This window comes from Sinohyriopsis cumingii, chromosome 3 (assembly GCF_028554795.1).
Source record: "Sinohyriopsis cumingii isolate HCF-2022 chromosome 3, ASM2855479v2, whole genome shotgun sequence".
In the NCBI taxonomy this organism is placed as follows: Eukaryota; Metazoa; Mollusca; class Bivalvia; order Unionida; family Unionidae; genus Sinohyriopsis; species Sinohyriopsis cumingii.
This window is the reverse complement of record NC_142963.1, coordinates 90,172,887-90,198,072: the sequence shown is the minus strand read 5'-3', so window position 1 is coordinate 90,198,072 and position 25,186 is coordinate 90,172,887. Positions and strand designations below refer to the sequence as shown.

At 35.7% G+C, this 25,186-nt stretch overlaps 1 protein-coding gene across 2 annotated transcripts in view; it reads right to left on the bottom strand.

The window, feature by feature from the left end:
- Nucleotides 1–25,186, bottom strand: part of LOC149803269 (solute carrier family 22 member 4-like) — a 172,757-nt gene that overhangs the window by 34,121 nt on the left and 113,450 nt on the right. For both annotated transcript variants that reach the window (XR_016420169.1, XM_089952927.1), the window contains exons 3-5: nucleotides 7,384–7,576; nucleotides 6,141–6,374; nucleotides 5,629–5,763 (exon numbers count right to left, since the gene is read on the bottom strand). Coding sequence is in view for 1 of the 2 variants with exons in the window: in XM_089952927.1 (XP_089809053.1) it covers nucleotides 5,629–5,763; nucleotides 6,141–6,374; nucleotides 7,384–7,576 (562 nt within the window). In the remaining variant the exon portion in view is untranslated. The remainder of the gene's footprint in view (nucleotides 1–5,628; nucleotides 5,764–6,140; nucleotides 6,375–7,383; nucleotides 7,577–25,186) is intronic.

Here is a 25,186-nt window from a genome sequence, read left to right as displayed (position 1 = left end):
TACGTCCTCAATAAGATGGACAATACTGCTTTTCTTAAAAAAAAAATAAAGGCCGATAACAATTAATGTTTTTGGTCATTGTTGATGTTTTAAAACTTCATAAGTGCCCTTTAATAAAATAATAATGCGCACAATATGAAAATTAATTTCTACATTTCAAGGTCAGGCAAAGCTTGTGTACTTTGTGCCTTTTCAAGCACATCATTTCTCAAGCATACGTGCAACATTTGTGAATTTCGTGCGATTTCATAAGCTACGTCACAAAGAACTCCATGATAAAACGTCTTAACTACACCACAACATTTAATTTCGACCGCACATCGTTTGAACTAGTCCAAACCACACTCACACTGGAGCAAAGGTCAGTCCATTTTTTCTGCCTATACCGTCCTCCTCCTAGCAGAAAAAACAAGCTGGCTGACTCTCTCTTTTTGGACTAGTTTCCGAAACCTGGACGATGGAAATTCGATAGTTGGCAACCTGATTTTTCTTGGAAATTTCAACTTTCACTTTGACTGTCCCGGAAACTCAAATACATCAAAACTCATAGATTCCATTAATGTTTTCAACATCAAACAGTCAGTTAACCAACCCACCCATAAACATGGTCACATTTAAGACTGGATTCTTCATAGACCTGATGATAACATTCTACGGTCCTCCCTGGTATCCCATGACCTTGCATCAGATCACCTCTGCATTATATGCCATCTTGACGTATCAGTCCCTAACCCTCCACCTTTATCTGCTACTAAGAGAAACCTCCTTATGATAAATAGAACCAAACTAATGCACGACATCCAAGCTAACCTAACAACTTGCTTACCTCCTACCGTAGAACAACTCGATAACTGTCTGTGTTCATTGCTTGACAAACATGCCCCAGCTACCAAGTGCAGAGTGTCAATTCAAAAGTGTTCTCCATGGTATAGCAGTGTTAGGCAATAGCTTCGCACTGCTAAAAGAGACCGCCGTAAAGCTGAGAGGCTCTGGCTTTCCACCAGACTCACTATTCATAAGCAAATCTATGAAGTCGCTAAGAAGAATGTCACATATATAGTCCATGCAGCGAAATCAGCCCACTTCACTACTAAGATCATGGAAAGTTCCAGCTGCAAAGAGCTCTTCGAGATTACTAACAAGCTAACGTCAAGGAACAAATCAACACCACTTCCTACTACCTTCTCTCCAGTCGGCCTTCCGGACATGTTTGCAAATTTCTTCCGTGACAAAGTACAAACCATTAGAGATAAGCTTGACACCACAATTTCAATTGACTCGTCGTCACCATACAGTTGGGATACAGAATTTGAGCGACAACCATTAGCAGCATTTGAACCCGTCTCTATGGATTTCGTACGTACAATCCTGATAAAGAGTGCACCAAAGTTATGTGAACTTGATCCAATTCCAACATCACTGCTGCTTGAGTGCTTAGATCCAGTATTGCCTTCACTAACTGATGTTATTAATACCTCTCTCTCATCCGGGGAATTCCCATCATTTTTCAAAACTGCCATTGTAAAGCCTCTGCTGAAGAAACCAACACTAGACCATAACGATTTAAAGAACTACCGCCCAGTTTCTAATCTCCCATTCATATAAAAAATCTTAGAAAAGGTTGTTCTATCCCAGCTTGTATCTCATCTAAATTCAAACAGTCTTTTTAGCAATGTACAATCTACATATCGCCCTTGCCACAGTACTGAAACTACTCTTCTAAAAGTAGTTAATGACATTCTCTCTGCGTTGGATAGCGGAAAGATTACAGTCCTCACCCTCCTTGATTTGTCTGCAGCATTTGACACAATAGACCATGATATATTACTTCACCGTCTCCAGTCTGTATTTGGCATTCATGATACAGCCTTACTGTGGTTCAAGTCCTACTTGGTCAACAGGACACAAATTGTATCTGCAAATGGAATACACTCCAGCCCAGTTGATCTATGTTGTGGTGTTTCACAGGGGTCTGTTCTTGGACCTGTTCTCTTCATTCTGTACACTCACTCGCTCTCAGGTGTCATAGATCATCATCCAGTGTCTCACCAATTGTACGCTGATGACACCCAAATATAAAAATCTAGCCACCCAACTGAAGTTGATGCTACCATCCAAGGTGTTGAAAGGTGCATTTCTGATGTGAAATCATGGATGACATGTAACAAGCTGCAGATGAATGATGATAAAACTGAAGCCATTCTGATCACAACACAAAGACTTTCTCATTCACATCCTTTACCTCAAACAATAAATATCAGCAACGCCAACATTAAATTCATACAATCAGTACGAAACCTAGGTGTTACTCTGGACAGTACTCTCACATTGCACCAACATGTCATGAATATATGCAAGGCTGCATATCTTGAGCTGAGACGCATCAGCTCAGTTCGCAAATATCTTTCAGATGATGCCACTAATACACTTGTGTGTTCATTAGTACTTTCAAGACTGGACTATTGTAACTCAATTCTGTCTGATTCATCTCAATATCTACTCCAGAAACTTCACAAAGTTCAAAACACAGCTGCTCGGATCATACTTAGAGTACCACGATCAGAGTACACCTCCCCGCTGCTCTGTACCCTACACTGGCTATCTATTCGATCCAGAATCAAACACAAAGTTTGTTCTCTGTGCTACGTTTCACTGTCGGACTCTAGTCCAACATACCTATCCGACCTCACCCATGTGTACACACCAGCAAGATACTTACGCCCCTCTTTTGACAATCGTATACTCATTATTCCCAGCATGAAAACAAAGTCATATGGACAGCGTTCTTTTGCATATATATATATATATATATATATATATATATATATATATATATATATATATATATATATATATATATATATATGTATGTATGTATGTATGTATGTATGTATGTATGTTGCCGTCGTATTAATGCTTAACATTTCCCTCCAATTTATTGTACAAATATCGATTATCATACAGAGGTTTGATGTCACGTATAGAGCAGTATTTAACACGGTTCATTGATAGTCGTGATCCACATAGATGTTTAGCAGATGAGTATTTCTTGAATGCTCTCCCGCCAGTGCAGGCCCAGTGGATAAGGCGCAATAATGGCAACAGGTATGTGGTCGATGCTGCTGAGGAATACGTTTCGCCCATCAATGACAGCAAGTTTGACCCTAAGCACAGCCGACAAGAAGCAAATATCGAAGCATCAAGTTCACCTCAGTCCAAGAAATATGATTTGATAGAATGATCCTATGGAGACAAAAAGTGCTATCTGTACATTGTAATTTTAGTTTAAAGGATTTTAAGCGGTCAGATATGGTAATGTTAGAAACAAATACTACCTAGTTCACATCTGATACTGATAAAGATTTTGACCCATAGAAGTTGGAGTCTGCATTTGTCATCACTGTTGTTTTGATAAACCATTGCCCTGGTGTAAAACTACCAATGTGTTCTCTGTAAAGAGCAGACGTTTTGAGCCCTAGCTTGCGTGAACATTAAAAACTGGTTAGGAATCTACTTTGTGTTGGATGTTATTGTTTGCAACCTTTATACCCCGTAACAATATATATATATATATATATATATATATATATATATATATATATATATATATATATATATATATATATACAAAGACACACACACACATATATATATTTGATTGAACTCTAATTGACAGGGAAATTTAAAAGTTCTAGCACGGGGTACAAATGTTGCAAACAATAACATCCAACATAAAGTAGATTCCCAGCCAATTTGTATATATATATATATATATATATATATATATATATATATATATATATATATATATATATATATATATATATATAATTATATCGTGCCGGGACAAGTAACGTTCCTTGCCCTGGGGCACATTATTGTAACCGTAGCGAACTGATTCGATAGTAGTGCGATAGATCATCAACCCTCTTAAATCTTTGTTGATACTGATGGACGATACGTGGGTTGATCTCTCATGTTCACTAAAATGTACAATTTTTCTGCATGCGAATGTTTCCTGAATAAACAGTCATATTTAGCGCGAAATTCAAAATTGCAACATGACAGATTTGTGTGCAATTCCACGTAGATTTACAAGTCACCAAACAGACGATTTGATCCGGAAATGTGATGTACATGCCATCGAAAGAACCTTTCAGCCGACGGTATTTCCACAGCTGCGAGAAATACCGGTAAGTGTATAAAATGTACACCGATATGTGCAGCCAAAAATGGCTGCAGATTTTTGCAGCTTTTAATGAATACTTTTAAGGAATGCCAGACCATTTTCCCACGCTACTGCTCGAGCCAGCTTAACATGCTGGTGAAATCCCCCTGAATCGAATACTGTCCCCTTACTGGGTGATGAGGTAAAATTTACACATCGATAAATACCCAGCCATGATCATTTAATCCTTATAATTCTAATTTCGTCCTTTCTTCATCAAATCAACTTATTCCATCAACAATGCATTCAAATTTAAGTAGCACGTACATTCCTTTCATTCGCCTCTTCACATCGTCCCATAATACTTAACCTGTACAGAATCATTGAAAACCCCAATACCCCATTTTGTGTTTCGTTTATTAGCCTCTGAGTATTGATTTATTTCAATAGCTGTATAGTCCTCCTCAAATAATTTCTCGAATCTTGTTTTATATCCCTCACAGGCCTCAAAATTGACTGGCCCAGTTCCCACGCTAATATTGTTGTTGTTGTGTATGGCTAGGGTGAATGAGGTCATTGGGTGCTAGGTGAGGGAATTTATCAATATCTGTTGTTCTATTTCATTTTCAGTGTTTGTAACATCAATCACATTATGGCCAAATCCATCTTCATCTGCTTCACACGCTGCTATTATTTCTTTTAATTCCTTGTCATCTAATTATTAAAAAAAAACTCCACAGAAAATCGCAGTGACAATCACCGTAATCGGCCATTTTGCGCGACTATGAAGCAGACGAACGCCAAATTGTAAACTATGCACTTCAATCAAAGAATATTTGAAAAAGTATAAAAAGGGTATAATTTATATTTATTTGCTGAAAAAAAAAATAAAAGATGAAACAATAGTTTCACAATGACGTGTATGCAATGTTTATTTATATTGCAAATAGTACAAAAACCGAAAGCAGTCCCAGAATTTATCGATGTGTAAAAAGTTCCAGATCAGTATCACTTGACCGTCTACAGCCAATCGTATTGCAGAAAATCCGTTTCATTAAACAAATTGGAATTATATATATATATATATATATATATATATATATATATATATATATATATATATATATATATATATATATATATATATAAACTCACGCACATACACACATACGCACATAGAGAGGAAAACGCTTATCCATGGATCTTGCATATATATATATATATATATATATATATATATATATATATATATATATACATACATGTTTATAGGTAAGAAATGTGTATTGAATGATGCTATTATAATGACACAGGTTAGAAAGTTATAATTTCTTCCTAGCAGGAATCGAACCCGTGTCGCAACCGAGACGCAAACTAAGCGTGTTACCACAAGGCTATCCTGGCAAACACTTTCATAACAATGCCTGCAACACAATAAATACCGCTATATGCAAACTTACCATTTGTTAATTAAGACGGCGCTGAACACAACGGGAACGTCTACAGCAAAAATGAATGCTTGACTTAAATATGGATCCTCAGCGAAATTGGTCACTATTCGATGAAGACGACTGTAAACTACGGCACCAACTAACCTGAATAAGCGTAAACAGAAAGAAAAAGAAAGGAAAAGAACATCAATTGGGAACAAGGGAAAATGAAAACCATACAACGTCACATAATCAGTCCATCCACAGGACGATAAAAGATGGGTATATTCATTTAAAAATTCATAACAATTTGTCATGTGTTTCTGTAATAGATTTGAATTAAATCAGATTCATATTAAATATTTATGCAAGAATACAATGCCAATATTTATCGTTTATTTTTATAATACACCTTTCAAGTCTGTAACAAAGTTAGTTTTAGTCATATACAAGGTAAAAGCTATATGCAGAATGACTATTAATCTATAAACCGATATTTACTCTTGTTATTGTTATTATTGGTATAAAGACCATATACTCACCCTATATATATAACTACCCACGTCCATACACTCATTTTACGAGAGTAGAAAAGATCAAAGTATGTGTACTTCTTCCTATGCATGTTGTTGATCACGCATGTGCGTGCCATATCACACAATCGAGTCATGCCCTCCATCCCAAAGCCATTACACGAGATCAGCTCTTTAATGACAGCCTCAGACTCGGAAAAGCGGTGCTGGCACATTAACCAACGGAAACTTTCCAGCATCAGACTGTAAGAAAACAATATCGACTTAAACACTGCGTATTTTCTTTCAGTTATATGATGCTATTCCTGGCTGGGAATTTAGGAGTTTCAAGGACAGACATATGAATAGGACAATATACAGTGACTCAAAACACCATCATTTCTTTTACAGCAGTGGCTCTTAATCTTTTTGGGCTACGATCCAGAATAGGTTCGTGGTGCTGGCCTCGCCACCAATTAAAAGCTAGAATACCACTTGGAAAAGAAATTTCAAATTATTAAGTTTGGTCTCGGCGACTCACTCAGAACAGCATAGAGAGCAAGTTTTGGGTCGCGACCCATTAGTAAAGAACCAGTTTTACAGACTTACCTCCAAACCGTTGCCAATATGGCATTGTTCAACACCACCTGCGCCATCACCTTTTACAAGAAAGAATAAAATCTGCATGCCTTATTCATTCGTGTTAACGCTGATTGTTTCAGAGTTGATTCGGAGTGTGCATGTTTAGACAATATATGAAGACACGGACCTAACAATGATTGTTTGTTGAGAACTTCCCATCTTTAAGTGCTTACGCCACTTGACAAGGATCAACATTTCTCATCTCCTTTACTGAAGAATGCCATATTCGAATCCACAACGTACTTTTTTCAACCACAACTGGACCGAAAAAAACATTATTTTCCCGCTTTATTTAATCCATCTGCACATTACTGTTATCATTCTAATAAAAATATTGTTTAGAATACTATTATAATAGGTTTTAATATTTAAAGCGTGTTGTGAGGATAATAACGGTCTCAAACATCATGACTGTAAACGATTGTCACCTAATCTTAGTGAATAACTCCAAGACTACCGAATATAAAAACTGTCCGATACCTTTCGTTCGGCAATTTGTTAAATTACTACTTAAATAAGTACTTTTTGTGCCAAAGGTAGAAAGATCGATAGTTCATTTGATACGTTTAGTATAAAACAAAATGTCGCAATAACTTTAAGTAGGAAACTAAGACGTTTAAAGCAAACTCACAAATATGTTCCAGTGAGAAGTAATCCCGCACCACCAGAAACTAGTGCTAGATACCGCCAGTGTCGCGTAAGGTAAGCCTGCAGAGAAAGCAGTCCGGGGCCTAGCCACCATGGACAGAGGCATATGCATGCATCCCTATAATCTGGTCCGACGTATTCCAGCAGTATCACCAGACTGGTTACTATGTATCCACCTGTGGGGAGAAGAAATTATATTAATGTCTAAACATTTAATCGAAATGTAGAGGTCTCCTAACAATAAAGCGTCATGTATCAAGTATCATCTCCAACTAGTACAACCCATTTTGGATTTTTAAAGCAGCAGGGAGGGTAAACAGACCTTTTGCTAGAACGTCATTTTTGAAAAATAAGACCTCACACGAAAACAAATATAAAAAGTATATGCGTAATAATGCCAAAACCGAAGCCTCTAACTTACCGAGAGTTTTTCTAAATGGGTTCGTTTAAGCAGCAGAGAGGGTGAACAGCCTCTAATTGACTCACCCTCGAATTGCAAAAATAAACCTTCCTGAAAAATCGCAACAAATCGCACAAAAAAAGGGTACGGGGCGGGGACTGGAGGTGCCGAGATAGCGCCCTCGTTGCTGCTGTCAATTAAAATAAAATTATATTCGATAATGCCACCAGCGTTGGATACTCATACAGCTAGATTAGATCGAGAGCGACTAAAAGCAATTAAGAAATATATTCCATTATTTGATTATGTTAAACAGATGTTACAAGCGAGACAAGAATCGCAAGTTGAATTTGCAGAAAGTGGAGAACAGTTTTTTTAGGCCTGTTACAAAAGTTACTGAAAGAGTCGCAACGAGAACTAAAAAAAACAAAAAAGATTCTACGAGATCTTCCAAATGAAATAGCTGCCGCGCAACCTCTACCCGTCGATAAAGAAATATTTGAAGGTATTGGCAAAATTCGTACTGAAATAAGTGATATCAAAGATCGTATAACAGAAAAAGAACAAGCAAGGACCAAAGTTGATATAAATGATACATTTACCAGAGACTGTATTAACGACATAAAAGTAATTAAGAACGTAGATTTAGCAACGTTTGCAGTGAGAAGTTATGATCATCGAGAAATTTTTTTAAAACCCGATTATCTCGATGATCCTGTAATTCGTGATAACTGGTAAATAATGGATATTTCGTATATACTATGATGCTGATCAGACCCGTACCAGTGATATAAGATACACAGAATATCTCAATGAAATAAAAAACTACAACATATCGTTACAACTGAGAAATATCCTTCCACCTCCCTATTCACCGCCACAGTCACAACCACAATTACAACTTCCTCCACCGCAGCAACAAACAAAACGACCACAATCTCCAGAACAATTTTATGATGCATCTGACACCAGTGTTACTGGAAGTGGTATTACAGGAAAGTGGTTTTTTTACTTGTCGTAACAATATTCTCAATGATGTGCAATGACTAGAAATTATCAAAGGAGGAAAACGAGTCGGTAATAATTCTCCGGAAATAATCAATGAAGCAGCTGATATTTGTCGACGATTATTTCAAGTTGGTATCATGGATATTAATGTTTGCCGTGGTCTTATTGATGAAATCGAGGACTTCTACCACAGCGATTAAACGAATAACTAACAAAGAAGATGATCATACATGACTCACCGCAGACCCGAGATGGTCAGGGTAGCAAATTCACGATTGCCTGTTTACCGCGTGTATTACGGGGATGGACTTGGCGATGTTGTTCAGGGATTATTTACAAGGATAGCTCCCAAAGCAGCACCAATCACAAAACAATTATCAATGAAAGCCATTGACGTTATTAGTGAAAAAGCTCCTGATGAAATCAGCAACGTTGCTGTTAAAGCGTTTTCGGCAATCAAGGACAGAATAGCACGATTAGACGAAAGGTCTTACAACCACAACCAGTAAAATTACCAAGCACCGAAGTTATGCCTGCAAATGTTAGTAAAATGATAAATCAGGTTGCAATTCAAAAACTAGCAGAGTTGGCTGGTGCACCTGCTAAAGAAATAGAAGAAAAAATATAACTGCAAGTTTGATAGCAGGAAGTGGTCTTCGTGTTAGACGATAGCAACTATAATAAAAATGTTCAAACGAATATCCTGCACAGCATTTGACGTAGATGCATCAGTTCTCAAAAATGATTCTGTGCGTGATTATCAGTATTATGCTTATGAGGCACGTGTACCCGACGCACGTGGAAGAATTGAATTACAGGTTCATAATACAAGTAGATATTTCTTACCCAGTGAGGTATTTATCGAAGTTGAAGGTAGAATTTTAAAAGCAGATAATACAAATTACGGAATTGGTGATTGTGTTGGTTTTGTTAACAACGGCGTAATGGCGTTATGTATCAGTGCCACATATATGACTGATGGAAGAAATATTGAAAGTATTCAAAAGGACGTTGACGTGGCCACGACGATACTTGGTCTTGTAAGATACTACGACGATTACACAAGATCAGCCGGCCCGACATTGATGTTTGCAAAAGACACAACTGATAATCCAGAGCACAGAAACGTAACCGTGGGTAATGTGAGAAACGCGGTTGGAAATGCAGAAACACCTGTAGTAGTATCAATGAATGAAAACTGTAACTTAGGATTTGCCGCACGCCGAACAATGTTAAACACCGACGAGGAGTTTTCATGCGCGATTCCACTATCTCATATTTTTGGATTTTGCAGATATATCAGAAAGGTTATATTTGGCGCTAAACATACCGTAGTTCTTGTCAGGAAACCCACTGGCAATGATGCCATATGGCATCCTGGTGGAGTTGATAATGGTAAAGTAACACTAACAAAACTATAACTATGGATGCCAGTAATGACTCCATCAATTACTGAAGAACAGCAGTTGCTTTCTTTTATGAACACAGGTGGTAAATCACTGTTCTCATGGTTGACAATGACTACAGATAGCGCCCCTGTTAACGCCGCTGGGTTTTTTACGTGGCAAATAGCATCAAAACAGGGAGTGACAGCACCACGGCATATATTCATCGCGCTTCAGGCAAACTCAAGAGCAGACAGTCAACAAGGAAATCCAATGGTATTTGACTCATTTGGAGCTTCTGAAGTTTCTTTGAGGATAAACGGACACCAGGAACCTTCTGAAGAAATATTGGTGGATTTTGAACATAATGATGTTGCCCGCGTTTATCTTAAATTAATGTCGTATATGGGACGTGTCCAAAACATCGACACTGGATTACAAATATCTCAGCGCGATTTTACAACTCTGTATCCAATATACTACTTTTCGCTGGAACACCTGGATTTATTTAGGCAATCTGTCGTTGACATACATTTTCGAACTCTTATAGCTCGAATACCAGCAGCAGTAGCTGGTCCACCTGCTATTCCTGGCGGTGCCAGAGCAATCGCGGTCATACTCAGCTACAAAGCAATGGTGGTCGAATGAAAGTCATTGATGCACCAGTAGAAAATATTTAATGTTTTCTCACATGCAACTGGTGATTTAATAATACGAGTATTTTATAAATGTCATCTACCATCACGTTAGTGTTAGTCTGACTCCTGGTCAGATTAAACAACTAGAATCCGCGTCAGTCAAAAATAAAAAGACAGGAACCACAATAACGCTAAAGCACAGTCAAATTACAGGTGGTGAAAATAAAATGTCGTTGACACAGCGTCAGCTTAAACATCTCGATAAAGCCAGACAATCCAAGACCGGAATACGACTTAAACTTTCCTTCGGAGCTATCAGCGACGCCATTAAGACCGGAGGCATATTTCCGTTACTTGCGGCAATACCAACGCTGATAGCTGCTGCGGCACATCCGTTGAAAAAGCAGCTGCGTTATGTGCTGTTGGAAGAGCTGCTGAAATGGCATTAAAAAAGCAACCGGAAAGGGTTTAAGGCTTCCGGGAACTCATCGAGGAAAAGGTCTGAGACTTCCAGGAACACTTCGTTGATTTCACCGTTGTCAAATTTTGATTTACTTGATGCTGCTAAATAATTAAAAATAAAAAACTTTAGAGGTGTTTTTATGCGAGATCAGTTACCGCAACGACCAAACAACACCGAGACGGGTATTATTAATCTCGATAATAGTACCGGTGCAGGAACTCACTGGGTAGCATACGCGATTGATCCAAGTGGAATTGTTTATTTTGAAGTTTTTGTTTTTCAGGATAAATACGGCGTTTTAAAAACGAGTAACATCAAGTGGAATGACATAATTCGTAGAGTTGTCAGTGCTACCAAGGACAACATCTCTGTTTACCAGGACGGTAAGATCAGAGACTCAAGTATATCCATATCGCAAATCAGAAATGAAATTTCAAGAAGCGTTGCTAATTGTTTGAAGAATACCGGCGACATAATGACAGGTGAACTCAGCATGAACGGAAATAAAATAGTCGTGGTAAGAGATCCAACATCCAACGAAGATGCTGCAACAAAAAAATACGTGGATAACGTAGATGGTAAATTATCCACGCTGCGGGCCGAGTATGATGTTCATGTAAGTGCGTTTACAAATCTCCGTAGAAACTTTCGGAAACTTAATGAAATCGCAGACGATTTCTTTGGCACCCGTTGCCTGCTGACGTGAAACTCTCTGATAGCAAGACGAGCATTGAAACGATTAAAAAAACACTATAAAATGTCATAAGTGGAATTCCTGATATCGTTAACAAAATTAATCTGATTAAAATCTCCCATAAACAGATTTCCAATATAGAATACACAGTGTCGTCGGGATTCTCAACATGGTCACAGCAGATTAATACTATCAAACATACCGCGGAAGTCACTGGTGTGTACAGGTTGTCTGTGTTCATCGCTGAAAAATTTAGTATATACCCTACATATCCCTGGCGGCATTCAATCGATAAGTTTTCCGGAGTTGTGTCTGTTGTGTTAAATAGCGGGAACGAAGAAACATTTATACTAGAATCAGCTGATAAGAAATTAACCATATCATCTTACTGGTGGTTTCTGTTGCTGAAACGCCTCAATTGGTTACTGTGTAAAACATAATGGCCTTAACAGAGTTAAGCGTTCAAAATTTATATATAATCAAGTACGTGAATGGCAAACAGCACTAAAAACTATCGTTGACAAGTATACAACGAAAGTAAAAAAATATCGAAGACGTGCGGTTCTCATTGATGTTGTTGTGTACTCGGTATCTACACTCGTTGCTGATATCGGCGTAGTATTATCAGCGTTAATACCAATGACAGCAGCAATAGCAGTGAAAATATGTTTCATCATCGGCAACCATTGCTGCGTTTTTTAATATTATCGAGAAAAAGATATCCACGTACACGAGCACAAAACTGCACGACTATGTTATGCGATTACACACGGCATCGAACGCGTATTCTAAATTGTCGTGGCTGATATCATTAAGCCTTGACGATACGACGATATCAGATTCTGAATTTGACATAATAGAGATAAATTCCCCGGAATACGTCATCGATACCTATCAGTCATCAATCAGATCTGTGCTTGGATGGCTTGACGTTGCTCCTGAGTATCATGAACCGCCAGAACCAAAAATTCTGATTTTATCACAGACAAAAAGAAGTATATAAAGGAAACAGAATATCAAGGAAAATATCCGTGGAATTTTTCCCGTTTTGGGGGGCAAAGTTTCCTACAATAATGGGTGATTTATACACCCATGATGATGAATTAAATCCGATTGTCAATGAACAATTCATCTGATCATTTTCTGATGTTGTTGTTGTTGTGGGGTTTAACGCCATTTTTCAGCACACAATAGGCTATATATGGCGGCCAGTATTAATGGTGGAGGAAGAACCCGGGAAAACCCCGGAAAGAACCACCGACCCATGAGAAGTTACTGGCAAGCTTTCTCACCTACCCACATTAGCTGAATTCTAGACTCGAACTCACGCAGACAGAGATGAGATGGCAGTGATCCGTAACGGAGAGCGCTTTAGACCACTCGGCCACTCGGGGCCCCCGATCATTTTCTGAACCTATCGACGTTGAGTTTAGACAATCATTAAATAAATTACAAAATTTATTTTCCAGCGCTACACAACACTACAACGATGACATAAAACAAGAAATCATTGCAACGATACAACATCTAAATCAGGTTATATCAAATTTTGAATATATGAACAATGCTGTCATTTGCAACATAAATCGCCTCGGCGGTGAATTTGTTGATTACTATGGAAAACCCCGCACAATAACCCTTAAACAATTGTTTGTAAAACACTTTGCGATCAAAGAAGAACAATTACAAGATCTCATATTTACAGGAGTTGAAACTATCCAGCTAAAAAAAATCAGTCAACATTATCATCAATGAATTTTTTCCTAAAATTCTCAAGTGATGGAGAAAAATAACATCACCACCAGGTATTCTCAGGAACAACAATGAACAACACTGTGAAGGCCGTCATATTTCTCCGGGAACTGTAAATATAACCTCAACAATCGCGGTCAGTCTTATTTGTGATGCAATTGATGGAAGTTATCAGACAAACACAGACGTATCAAATCAGGCGCAGCAGGGATAAATTCTTTGTACTTTGACACCCGGATATCTGATTGTGCAAGAACCAATTAACCCGGTCTATCTACGATGTCATAATCCGCTATTATCAAGAATAAATTTCAAACTAACTGACCAATCCGGCAACTTGCTTGACTTAGGAAATCAAACACTGAGTATGAATTTATATATGAAATCCTGAGGATTTTTAATCGTAGAGTGTTGTCCCCTGATTTTATTAAGGACAAAAGAAACATCACATATTTTAAAAATGCCCCTGATGCGTGTTAGAGATCAGGCACATTAAAAACAGTAAAAAGAATATCCACCCTTGATAAAATCAAGGAAGGGGATTATTTATTTTACTGACAAATCGACTATAATCAGTGGGAAAAAAGACTAAAATCTGATAAACTTACACTTTCATTTGCACGAATGACTCTAACTTTTCATTTTCATTACCACTTACAGTTTCTGACATAATTTTTCTTAATTGTCTTATACGAGTATTGATTGTCTTTTTTGCTTCGTATTCACGATATAGTTCTAATTTTTCTATTGCGACAGAGAGAGAGAGAGAGAGAGAGAGAGAGATGGGGCGAATTACTCCACTTCAGTTCCTTTTACTGTAGCCAACGATTGAAACATGGAATTTTGAATTCGCTTCACAAATTTATATTCTGATGGTAGTCTGTACCCACCTTCGTATTTAAGTTCTTGTAATGTTTCAAAATCAGAAATAATTTTTCAGGATTTAGTTTATCAGATATATTTATGTCGTCATGTTGTAATTTTTTAATAGCAGAAATAATATCATTGATATTTTCATAGTTCATTATATAGTATATAATATTTCTTTAAATTATATTTCTCAACCATATGATATAATACAATTGTGTAAAAAGCAAACTCTAGATTACTGAAGAAAATATTTCACTTACCTTTACCAACTTCAGTCCAGACTGCTAGAAAAATGTTCCTTCTTTTTTATATACAGATGTTTCCAGTGATTTAAGAGAGTTATTTTGGGAATTCACATGATGAGTTATTGGGGGTTATTCACATGATGAGTTATTGGGGGAATTCATATGATTCACTGGAAACACTTGTGTATGGCTATAAAAGACGGAGAATCGCGACTTCTTGGTCAGTCTAGACTGAAGTTGGTAGAGCTAAGTGAAATATTTTCTGTCATTTATCACGTAGACATTTAAATTGTATGATCGCGACTGCGACAATGACATACAAAAATAATTATTTAGTAACAAACAAGATAATTATTGATAAAAACAAAGGGGGGAATAATGTTATAAAACAAGGGAGACAGATGTCAGCACTTAGATACTATTGTTTGTACTTCCTTGAAATGTAATGACGTTGTTATAACACAGGTTGATTAAGCCGCTCTCTAAAGGCCTAGTTATTTACTTCCGTGTTTGTCAAACTAACATTATAGTAATATGTGTTTTATCAAATCCTTTCGTTTTTCCAACCGTTAGCTGTGATTGTTAGGAATATACCTGAGAGACTCGGATATGCACTTCGGAGAGTTTCTCTTGGGTTACACTCCGGAACCACAAAATAATACTTATTTACAAATATTCTGAAATATATCTCCTTGACTCTGTCAAAGGCAACAATAACTCTATCAACCACGTTACATATCCGGGGCAGAGTTATTCCCATTGATTTTATCAAGGATGTTGTCTGTATCTGACACTATTGGAACATAACAAAATGAAATCCATTGTTCATACTTGTGTGAAAAGGCCTTTTTATATATTTTATTCCGGACTTTTTGTTCTGAAGGCATGCAGATATGAAAATACTTGGCAGCTGCATACATTGACTGAAATATTATTTCTTCACCAGTAGTAGTATTTATGGATTGAACGACTCTATGACTCTTTTTATACTTTCCAGTACCACCGAACTTGCAATTTTCGCTCTGTGTAATAGCTTGTAAGTTATCCAAAGAACAAGTCGAAGGGAGCTCCAATTTAAATTATTGATCATAATGCACACGCGTGGACTAACGCAGTAACAATATTTCCACGAGATCGAACCGTAAGATTTTACCCAGACTCTGGGGGAAATATATTTGATTTTATTCAAGTAATAAGTAAAAACGATCCTATATCAGTATGGCTATTTAAGAGTTCAGATGATGAAAAATGTGATCAATTTGTGCGACCTAACGGCGAAATATATGGTAAACAATCTCTTCATGAATAAATGAAAAATCTTGCGGAGACATTTTCAACAGAGAATACTGAACAATTCCTAAATAATTGTTTCACCGTTCCGTCAGTTGCTGCTCACTTTGCAAGAGAGAAAAATTCGTGGAAGCCAACACGATTTGAATTTCTCGAAGACGTGAAATTGAGTTGCTGTGAATACGAACACGGTGGATTGTGTTATACCGAGTATGACCACAACGACGTTATCTCGTTTAATATGATCGCGTGTTTTCCGGGAAGTTTTCTTGGTTACGAAGAATGTTCTGGATATTTTAAAAGATTTGGACACCCCACACACGAAACGACAAGAGTATCAATAAATGGACAACTATCCGATTTTGATCTAACTGGATTCGCCCATATCGAGTCGTTCGAGTTTGCTAAAGGTCTTCATCCGATCTGTTATGTTTGGTTTGGTAGGCACTTTTCAGAAAAACGTTGGGCACCAATAGTTTTATTACGATATATGCTCGATGCAGCGATGTTGATATCGTTGATTGTAAGTGAAGCAATTATATCATACGGTCCTCAGAAAAGAAGTTTGGTTGCCACCACAGAAAAGTTCTGATGATGAAAATAAAACCGCAAAAGATCTCGGTAGAAGAAGAATCGGTAAATTTACTCAACGACATTATGCACGATTAATCATGGATGATGTTGAATATGATTTTTATAATTGTTGATGCAACGAAGAGAGATATATTTGTAAGTCTAGAAAACGCTTATTTGTGTAAGGAACACGATTGAGTACAATTGTTGGTTATATTGATGGTGAGTCACTCAGTTTACTCATTTGAGATCCTCAATGCCCGCTTATGTTTCTATAAATTTATTATCGATGATAAATAGATTCCCTACCACTGCAGTCAGAGTTGCAACGGATTCGCTTTATATCGAAAGAACACAGTCAGAATTACTGACACAATTTACAACCACTGATGCATCGTGGGGTGAATGGAGAATAAAACAAGAAATGTTATTATAATTATTCTGAATCCGCAGATGTTGGAATCAAAGATATTTATTAAAAAAATAATCAGATATCAGAATTATCGTCTGCGGCATCTGTTTATGATCCACTATCCAGACACAAGACGGTCTATCTAAACGGACCGTTGGGTTCTGGTAAAACATCTCGAGTGATCGAATTATTTAGACAGAGTTCGGATGATATGGTTGTGTTAACACCTACACACATACTCGCAAGAGAAATGAGAGAACGATGAGTGCAATCATGTACTTATCAAAACTTTTTCCGATGGAAGGGAGACACATGGACTCCTGACCGTACGGGCGAGAAATATATTCCAAGGATCATCATTTGGGATGAAGTATGCACAGTATCTAAAGATACATTAAAAATGTTTCTCAATTGGCTATTATTGAAAAATACAACTGTGATCATGTGTGGCAATCATGGTAAACCACCGCCGTTTGTTGGGATATCTCCGCACGAATGGCTAAAGGATCTTGTAGATTATTACGAGGAGATAACTGATGCTCATATATCTCTTGATCCAGAATAAAGGGAGTTTAAGAAATTAATCACACTAATAAAATTCAATGTGAAATAATGTTCCGGAAATAATTCGCCAGAAATAATTAATGAGATTTCTGATATTTGTCGAAGATTATTTACAGGCGGTATCATGAACATCGATGTTTATCGATCTCTCATTGATGAATAGATGATTATCACAGTGATTAGATAAATGAATAACAAATAAGATCATTATAAATAATGCTCAACACAGACCGATTATGGTCAGAGTGATAAATTCGCAATCAGCAGTCTATAGGGTGATTTACGGTGATGGACTTGTTGATGTTGTTCAAGTTATTTTTTTTTAGAACGATAGCCCCAAAAGCAATATCGATTGCAAAACAACTGGCAATGAAAAATGTTGATTTTGTTCGTGAAAAAATTCACGACGCCATTATAATGTTGCCGGTAAAGGGTTCTCTGCAATGAATGATAGACTAGCACGGTTAGTACAACGAAAACCGCAGCCACCAGTAAAATTACCCAGCACTGAATCGATAGCTGCAAATGTCAGTAAAATAATAAATCAAGCTGCAAGTCAAAAACTATCAGAGTTGACTTGTGAAGTAGGAATATCCACACCAAAGAAAAAAATGAGTACAAGTTTTATTTCAGGAGGTCGTCTTCGTTTTAGACAATAGTAAATTATAATAAAAAATGCTTAAGCGTATATCCGATCCAGCGTTTGATATGGACGCACCAGTTCTCATGGATGAATCTATACGTGTTTATTAGTATTATTCTTATGACGCACGATAAAAAGATCAGCTCGACGAATTGAATTACAAGTTCAAGATACAAGCAGATTTTTCTTACCTGCTGAAGTATTTATTTGAGTAGAAGGTGAAATTATAAAAACAGATGACACGAAGCTAACTATAACATGCAGATGATACGAGGTTAATTATAACATCGGTTTTGTCAATAATGGTATCATGGCGCTGTTTGACAATGCTACGTATATGATTGATGGGATAAATATTGATATGATACCGAAAGACGTTGCTGTTGCTACAACAATGATAGGATTAGCAAGATACTCCGCTGATTATTCAAGATCAGCTGGTCTGTCAATGATGTTCGCTAAGGATGATTCTAACGACCCTGATCATAATCAGTTTATAACAGCACAACCCAAAAACTTATTGGAACCGCAAATGTTGATGTAGAAACTATGATTATTTCTCCTAATTCAGATTTTAATATAGGATTTGCAAAACTTCGATTTGCGTTGAAGGGTGGACGCAAATGATTCTCACGCGTAATTCCACTGACACACATCTTTGGATTTTGCAGACAAATGCAAAATTGCATGATTATATAACAAAATCACATACAGCTACGTTAGCATACTCCAAATTATATTCGTTATTATCAACAAGTCTTAGTGATTGAAAAATATAAAATTTTGAGATCATGGAAATGATTAAAATCTGCAAAGAAGCAATGACTGTGATAAATCAGGATTTAAAAAAGAATGTCAACGAATTACTACAATAGATTGTGGGTTAATACAACTCCATCGAAAACTACGATGCTATCGGTACGTTCAACTAATTCTGAATGTAATGTTAACTTTCCAACTGCAATTCGTGCAAATGAAATCGCACTTGCTCAATTGCGAGTGTAGTATAGTTGGCCAAATATCTTATCAAAATCATCCGGTGGATTACAGGCGAATAATTCGCTTGTATTTGCAAATAAAAATAAAGATGATGGAACTCATGATTGGCAAGGTATCAGAATTTCAACAGGTAAATTTTCAAATCGAACAAATGACTGAAGAAGTAAATCTGTAACAGGAAGAGAATACAAATAAGCTATTGTAGTTCACGAACCGACTTTATCAGCCGCGATTGAAATATATTCGCAAGATTATGTTGTAGATATTTATCAGTCGTCAATCCGGTCTGTTTTAGGATGGTCTGAAATCCCGCCTGTTTATCAAGGACCGCCAGAACCAAAGTAAAATAAATTTCGTACAGATAAGAAAATATATATACAACTCCCAGAATATCGAAAAATTATGTTGGAAAACAGCGATAATGTTACTCATAATATTTATTTTGTTATGATGAATAATGAGTAGGATTATGTTACTGCATCTGATGGTACTAGTTCAGTTGTTGACAAAAAATGTATCAAATTAGATTCCGACGATGTAAAATATGTGCACGCACGTGTACTTAGTGATCTATGCATTTTTTCCAGTATTATACAATATTATAATAATGATGTAAAACAACAGATTAATGAAACAATACAACATCTAAATCAAGTTCTATCCGATCTTGAGTTTATTAATCAGCAGATCATCAAAATTTTAAATAAATCAACAATATTTCTTAATCATTATAAAATAACCAAAGAGCAATTACCAACGTTTGTAACACCAGAATTTAGAACTGACGAAGTAAAAAATCAGTCAGCGATCTTATCAATGAAAATGTTCCTAAAATTGTTGAATTATGGAGAAAAATATCACCACCAGCATCTCATCTCAGATATAACAGTGATCCATACGGTGGCGGCAGATATTTCACCAGGAAATTTAAATAAGACTTCAATGATTGCAGTCAATCTTGTATGCGATGCAATTGATGGCAGCTATCAAATAGATCATGAAAAATCTAGTCAAGCTCAACAAGGATATATTTTATACACATTTACACCGCAAGTACCTCCTGGATATTATATTGTGCAAGAGCCTATTAATCCTGTTCATCTAAGTTGTCATAATCCATTATTATCAAGAATATATTTCAAGCTTACTGACCAATCCGGACACTTAATTGATTTAAGAATTTAAAATTTTAATATAAATCTCTACGCAAGATCTTAATAACTTCATGGGTATATTCCAATTATCGAAAAAGAAAGCAATAATAATTACATAAACAAATATATTTGTAAAATAATTTTTTATATATTTCTCAGGTAGAATAAAAGTCAGAGGATAATTAACCACGACTTTCTTTTTTATCAGTGATGTCAATATTTTCACTTTCAGAATCGTCTTTACTATTTTACTTTTCACGATCTGACATGAACTTTTTAATACCTCACGCGCGTGTTAATAATCTTTTTCCTTTCGTGTTCGTCAGCTAAACCTGATCTAATTTTTTTAATCACGCTCGAGAGAGATATGAATTTTTTAACTTCCGTATCTTTCATGTCAGCCAAAGGTTAGAACATAGCTTCTTGGATGAGTTTTATGAATTTGTGCTAGTAATGTATATCTATCTTCAAATTTACGTGTTTGCAATGAATCAAAATCACAAATAATTTTTCTGGATCAAGTTGAATTTTTATGCCGTCTTTCTTAAAATTTTTAATGGCAGAAATAATGTCATTAATATATATATATATATATATATATATATATATATATATATATATATATATATATATATATATATATATATATATATATATATATATATAATTTTTACATATGAATTGTAGTATTTTATATTATTATTATATATTATATACAATCTTAGTTTTAAGGGCGGCAGAACAAATAATCTTAATTATAGTAGCATATTTACAGCATTGTAGTAAGCTATTTACAGCTATTTACAGCGTATATACAATCTTAATTCTAACGTTCAGTCAGGAATACCACATAGTGCCATGATAATGGTTCAGTCAGGAAGACCACACAATGTCTATGTATATAATCTTAATTCTAAGGACGGCACGATACATATAATTTTAGTTCTAAGGATGGTACAATACATATAATCCTATTTCTAAGGACGGCAATATGCATATACGTTGCCTTCTATATTTTTGTCCCCCGATAATCAATCCCGACAGAGTGCAAAAGACCACCCACCACGTGGTGACATGGTTGGGAGGGTGTATTTATTTGTATTGTTCTGCTGTTGAAGTTCGAGTTTTGGGGTGGACCCCACTTTTTTAATGTGAAAATTGCGAAATATCGCCACGAGACGACAGATGTCCATCACGAGGTCTGATCGCCGGTCGAGTATGAGAATCCAACGCACTAGCTTTGCGCTATGTTCCAATCTTGTTGATATATGTTTTAGAAATTATTATAATGTTACCTATGCAGGATTGCAAAATATGATTACTATACAGTATGGAGTAAAATTACAGCGTGTAATTTGTTTTGTTTCTAAACACTATATATATATATATATATATATATATATATATATATATATATATATATATATATATATATATATATATATATATATATATATATATGCTTTGACGCAGTCAGGGTTGAAATACTGACTGACTCTTTGAATTTACGTGATTTTAACACGGATGTGCATGTATCATGCTTTATGCCAGCACGGCTAGCAGTTTAATTAATCCTGGGGGACGGAATTAATGCCTCATTAGCCAGGCATTTATGTGTTCACAGAGCACTACTTAATTTGATCCGTCAGATGGTGGGACTATGTAGTCCCAAAAATACTGTATTTCTGTATGACAAATAGATCTTAAAGTAGTAACGCAACGAGTATGGCTTATTTTCTGTTTGTAGTTCTTTATTATCATACTGATAAAATCTAGATGAAGCAAGAAACCTGACAAATCCTGAAAAATAAGGATAATATTTCTTAAAAAAGTCAAGCAAAAGAAGATCATTCATCAATAAAAAATTATTTATAGCATTACAGGATCTACCTTTATCTAACAGAGTTATTCCCCTTGACGTTGTCAAGGATTATATCATCGACTAAGTCATAAAAATACATTAAATTACAGGCGAGGTTACTCTTTAATCGCAATATCTTTTACCTGACAGAGTTATCTCTCTTCATCTGTTTGTGTCTAACACAATCGGGAGATACTGAAATATAATTTTTTGTTTATGCCCTCTTGAATACTCCGATTTAGTAATATTATCTGCGACAGATTGTACTGAAGGTATACAAATATCAAAATATTTGCCAGCTGCATTCATCGATTGAAATATTATTTCTTCACCACTCTCGGTACTTACATATTTAACGACTCTAGGAAATTTATTATATTTCCCTGTAACATCAAATTTGTTATTCTGACACTATGTAATAGCTCGTAAATTACTCAAGAATTTATCGAGTTTGTTGCCGTTGATATGATCGATCACAAGACCGTCTTCAAGTACCCCCCCCCCCCCGAAAACATGCATGAACCTGTGACATAAATAATGTTTCTTCCCCTGCGGAAAATTTGAGATAACCAGTATTAGTGATAACACCGACTGGCTTTTTTAGTCGACAGTACCTAACTACACCATCACGGGATGCTTCATAATCCTTGATAATAAGATGTCTCACAAATTCTTTTTGTTCCATTTGTATAATAATATTATTTGTTTAAATTATTTGAAAATCTAGCTGGATAATCTTTCACATTTCTTAAAACCTTATCATTATTATCAGTTTTATTTTTTAGCATAATATCTTTTCAGCTCTCTGTATTTTTTCCACTACATTGCACACACAACTGCATTCTCCTCTAACTCCAATACCACACTTCAGACACGGTTTTGGTCCTAAACTCTCTCTCCTTACACTTTGTAAAGGATATCCGCTGAATTCGTTTACACATGATTTGTCACAAGGAGTTGTAGAGTCTATCATAAGCCATTTGCATTTATGTGTTTGAATCATTATATATATATATATATATATATATATATATATATATATATATATATATATATATATATATATATATATATATATATATGTAAGTATGTGTGCGTGTGTGTGTGTGTGTGTGTTTTGTGGAAGAAGGGGTATCATCAGTGTACAGATGAACAAATGAACTTGAACACGATAGCTGACTTTATTCTTGTGCATTATATTCGGTCAAGTAACCCATTTTATTTTGACTACCATCTATATTATTCACATCTGTAAGATTTCTAGAGTTCTGAAGGAGAGCCAACACGATAATTGATTTAATATGTGCAAGTCAAATGTAAATAATTATAATTATTCAAAGAAGTTTGCATATTTTTTGTCATGATATTCTTGATCCTCGTTCCACGTAAATATTGTTTCTAGCACGTTTCTTTCTTACGTATTTATATATTGTGTGATTTCCTTAAAGATTAAATTTCTAGGGTATTTAGTACCCCTTACCCCTATAATTGTATATTTTTGCACATACATACATACATACATACATACATACATACATACATGCATTCACACATACACACACACACACGATGAATGCGGTGACATCAACATTACTGCTACTATATCGAGATAAATTGTGTTTGGCAGTCTAGAACTTAAGCCTGCAATAACAAATGATAACATTCTGTCACACTATTTATGATATATTTTTCACCAAGTCAACAGAAGGACAATTTCATTCTCCTTGTACGTCTAGTACTCATTTCATACTTAAATAGTAAAGGCAGACAAATCGATTAGATTTCTAAACTGTCGTCATAAATGTTATTACGTGTCCTGTTTAATATTGAAATTTAGTATTTGTCACTTTCAGCTTAATTACTCTTCTGGACTTTAATTCACTGTTATATGTCGTAATGCAGTGCATGATTAGGGACGTTTCGGCACGAACATATTTCACTGATCTGAGACTTTACACGTACCATACATTTTCTCCAAAAATAATTTTATTGCATATTGGGAACCAGTCACGTTGTAATTGCCTTCTAAGTTCAACTACACTACGATTCGTTGTTCATCATGTTAAGCATGGAAGTTTTCAAAGGGAATCTGAAATAAAAATGAGTCTTGATGGGATTAATGTAAAAAAGTAAAAATATTTCCGACATTGACATGTAAATTTTAAAAATTATTTTTAGCTCTTAGCATACAATAATGAACGAACTGGTTTATTTCATGGTATCACCCGACTTTAGATTATTCCTATCGGTTTTTTTTTCACATGGAAGAGGCTATCGCACCAAACAGACAAATTGCCAATGTACTACGAATTCCTTTTAAACAGACCCGTCATGTAACAGTTAACTGTCGCATAATATATTCTAAACGACATCTGACAAACTCCATCGCCGGTTAGGTGTGAATTATGTATCAAAATTAATTGATGGTTACCTTAACACTCGCGATAGATCAATAAAAACAACTCTCATTGACGCAAGCATATAAAAAATTAAACGGATAGATGAGCCGATTTAGTTTTCCGTAATAAATCCTGCTGTCAATAAAGATACGTAGAGTGTGGCTCATGTTATAATAATTCTCAGAAGTCTCAGCATTCAGTACTAGCTTCATGTATGTATTAAAGGTCAACAATATGGTGAACATTTAATACAAACATGGAGTTATATAGGACTCGTAGGTTCGCTAGGCACAATAAAAAGTAAACAGGTATTATGATATCACGTTTATGACTTTAATGATTAATATGCTGTAATTTTGGGGGATGTGATTGGTACTTACTTTGTACGGATTTGTCTCCCCTTGTCAATGTTTGTTCAAATTGGTCTTTTTGCCAT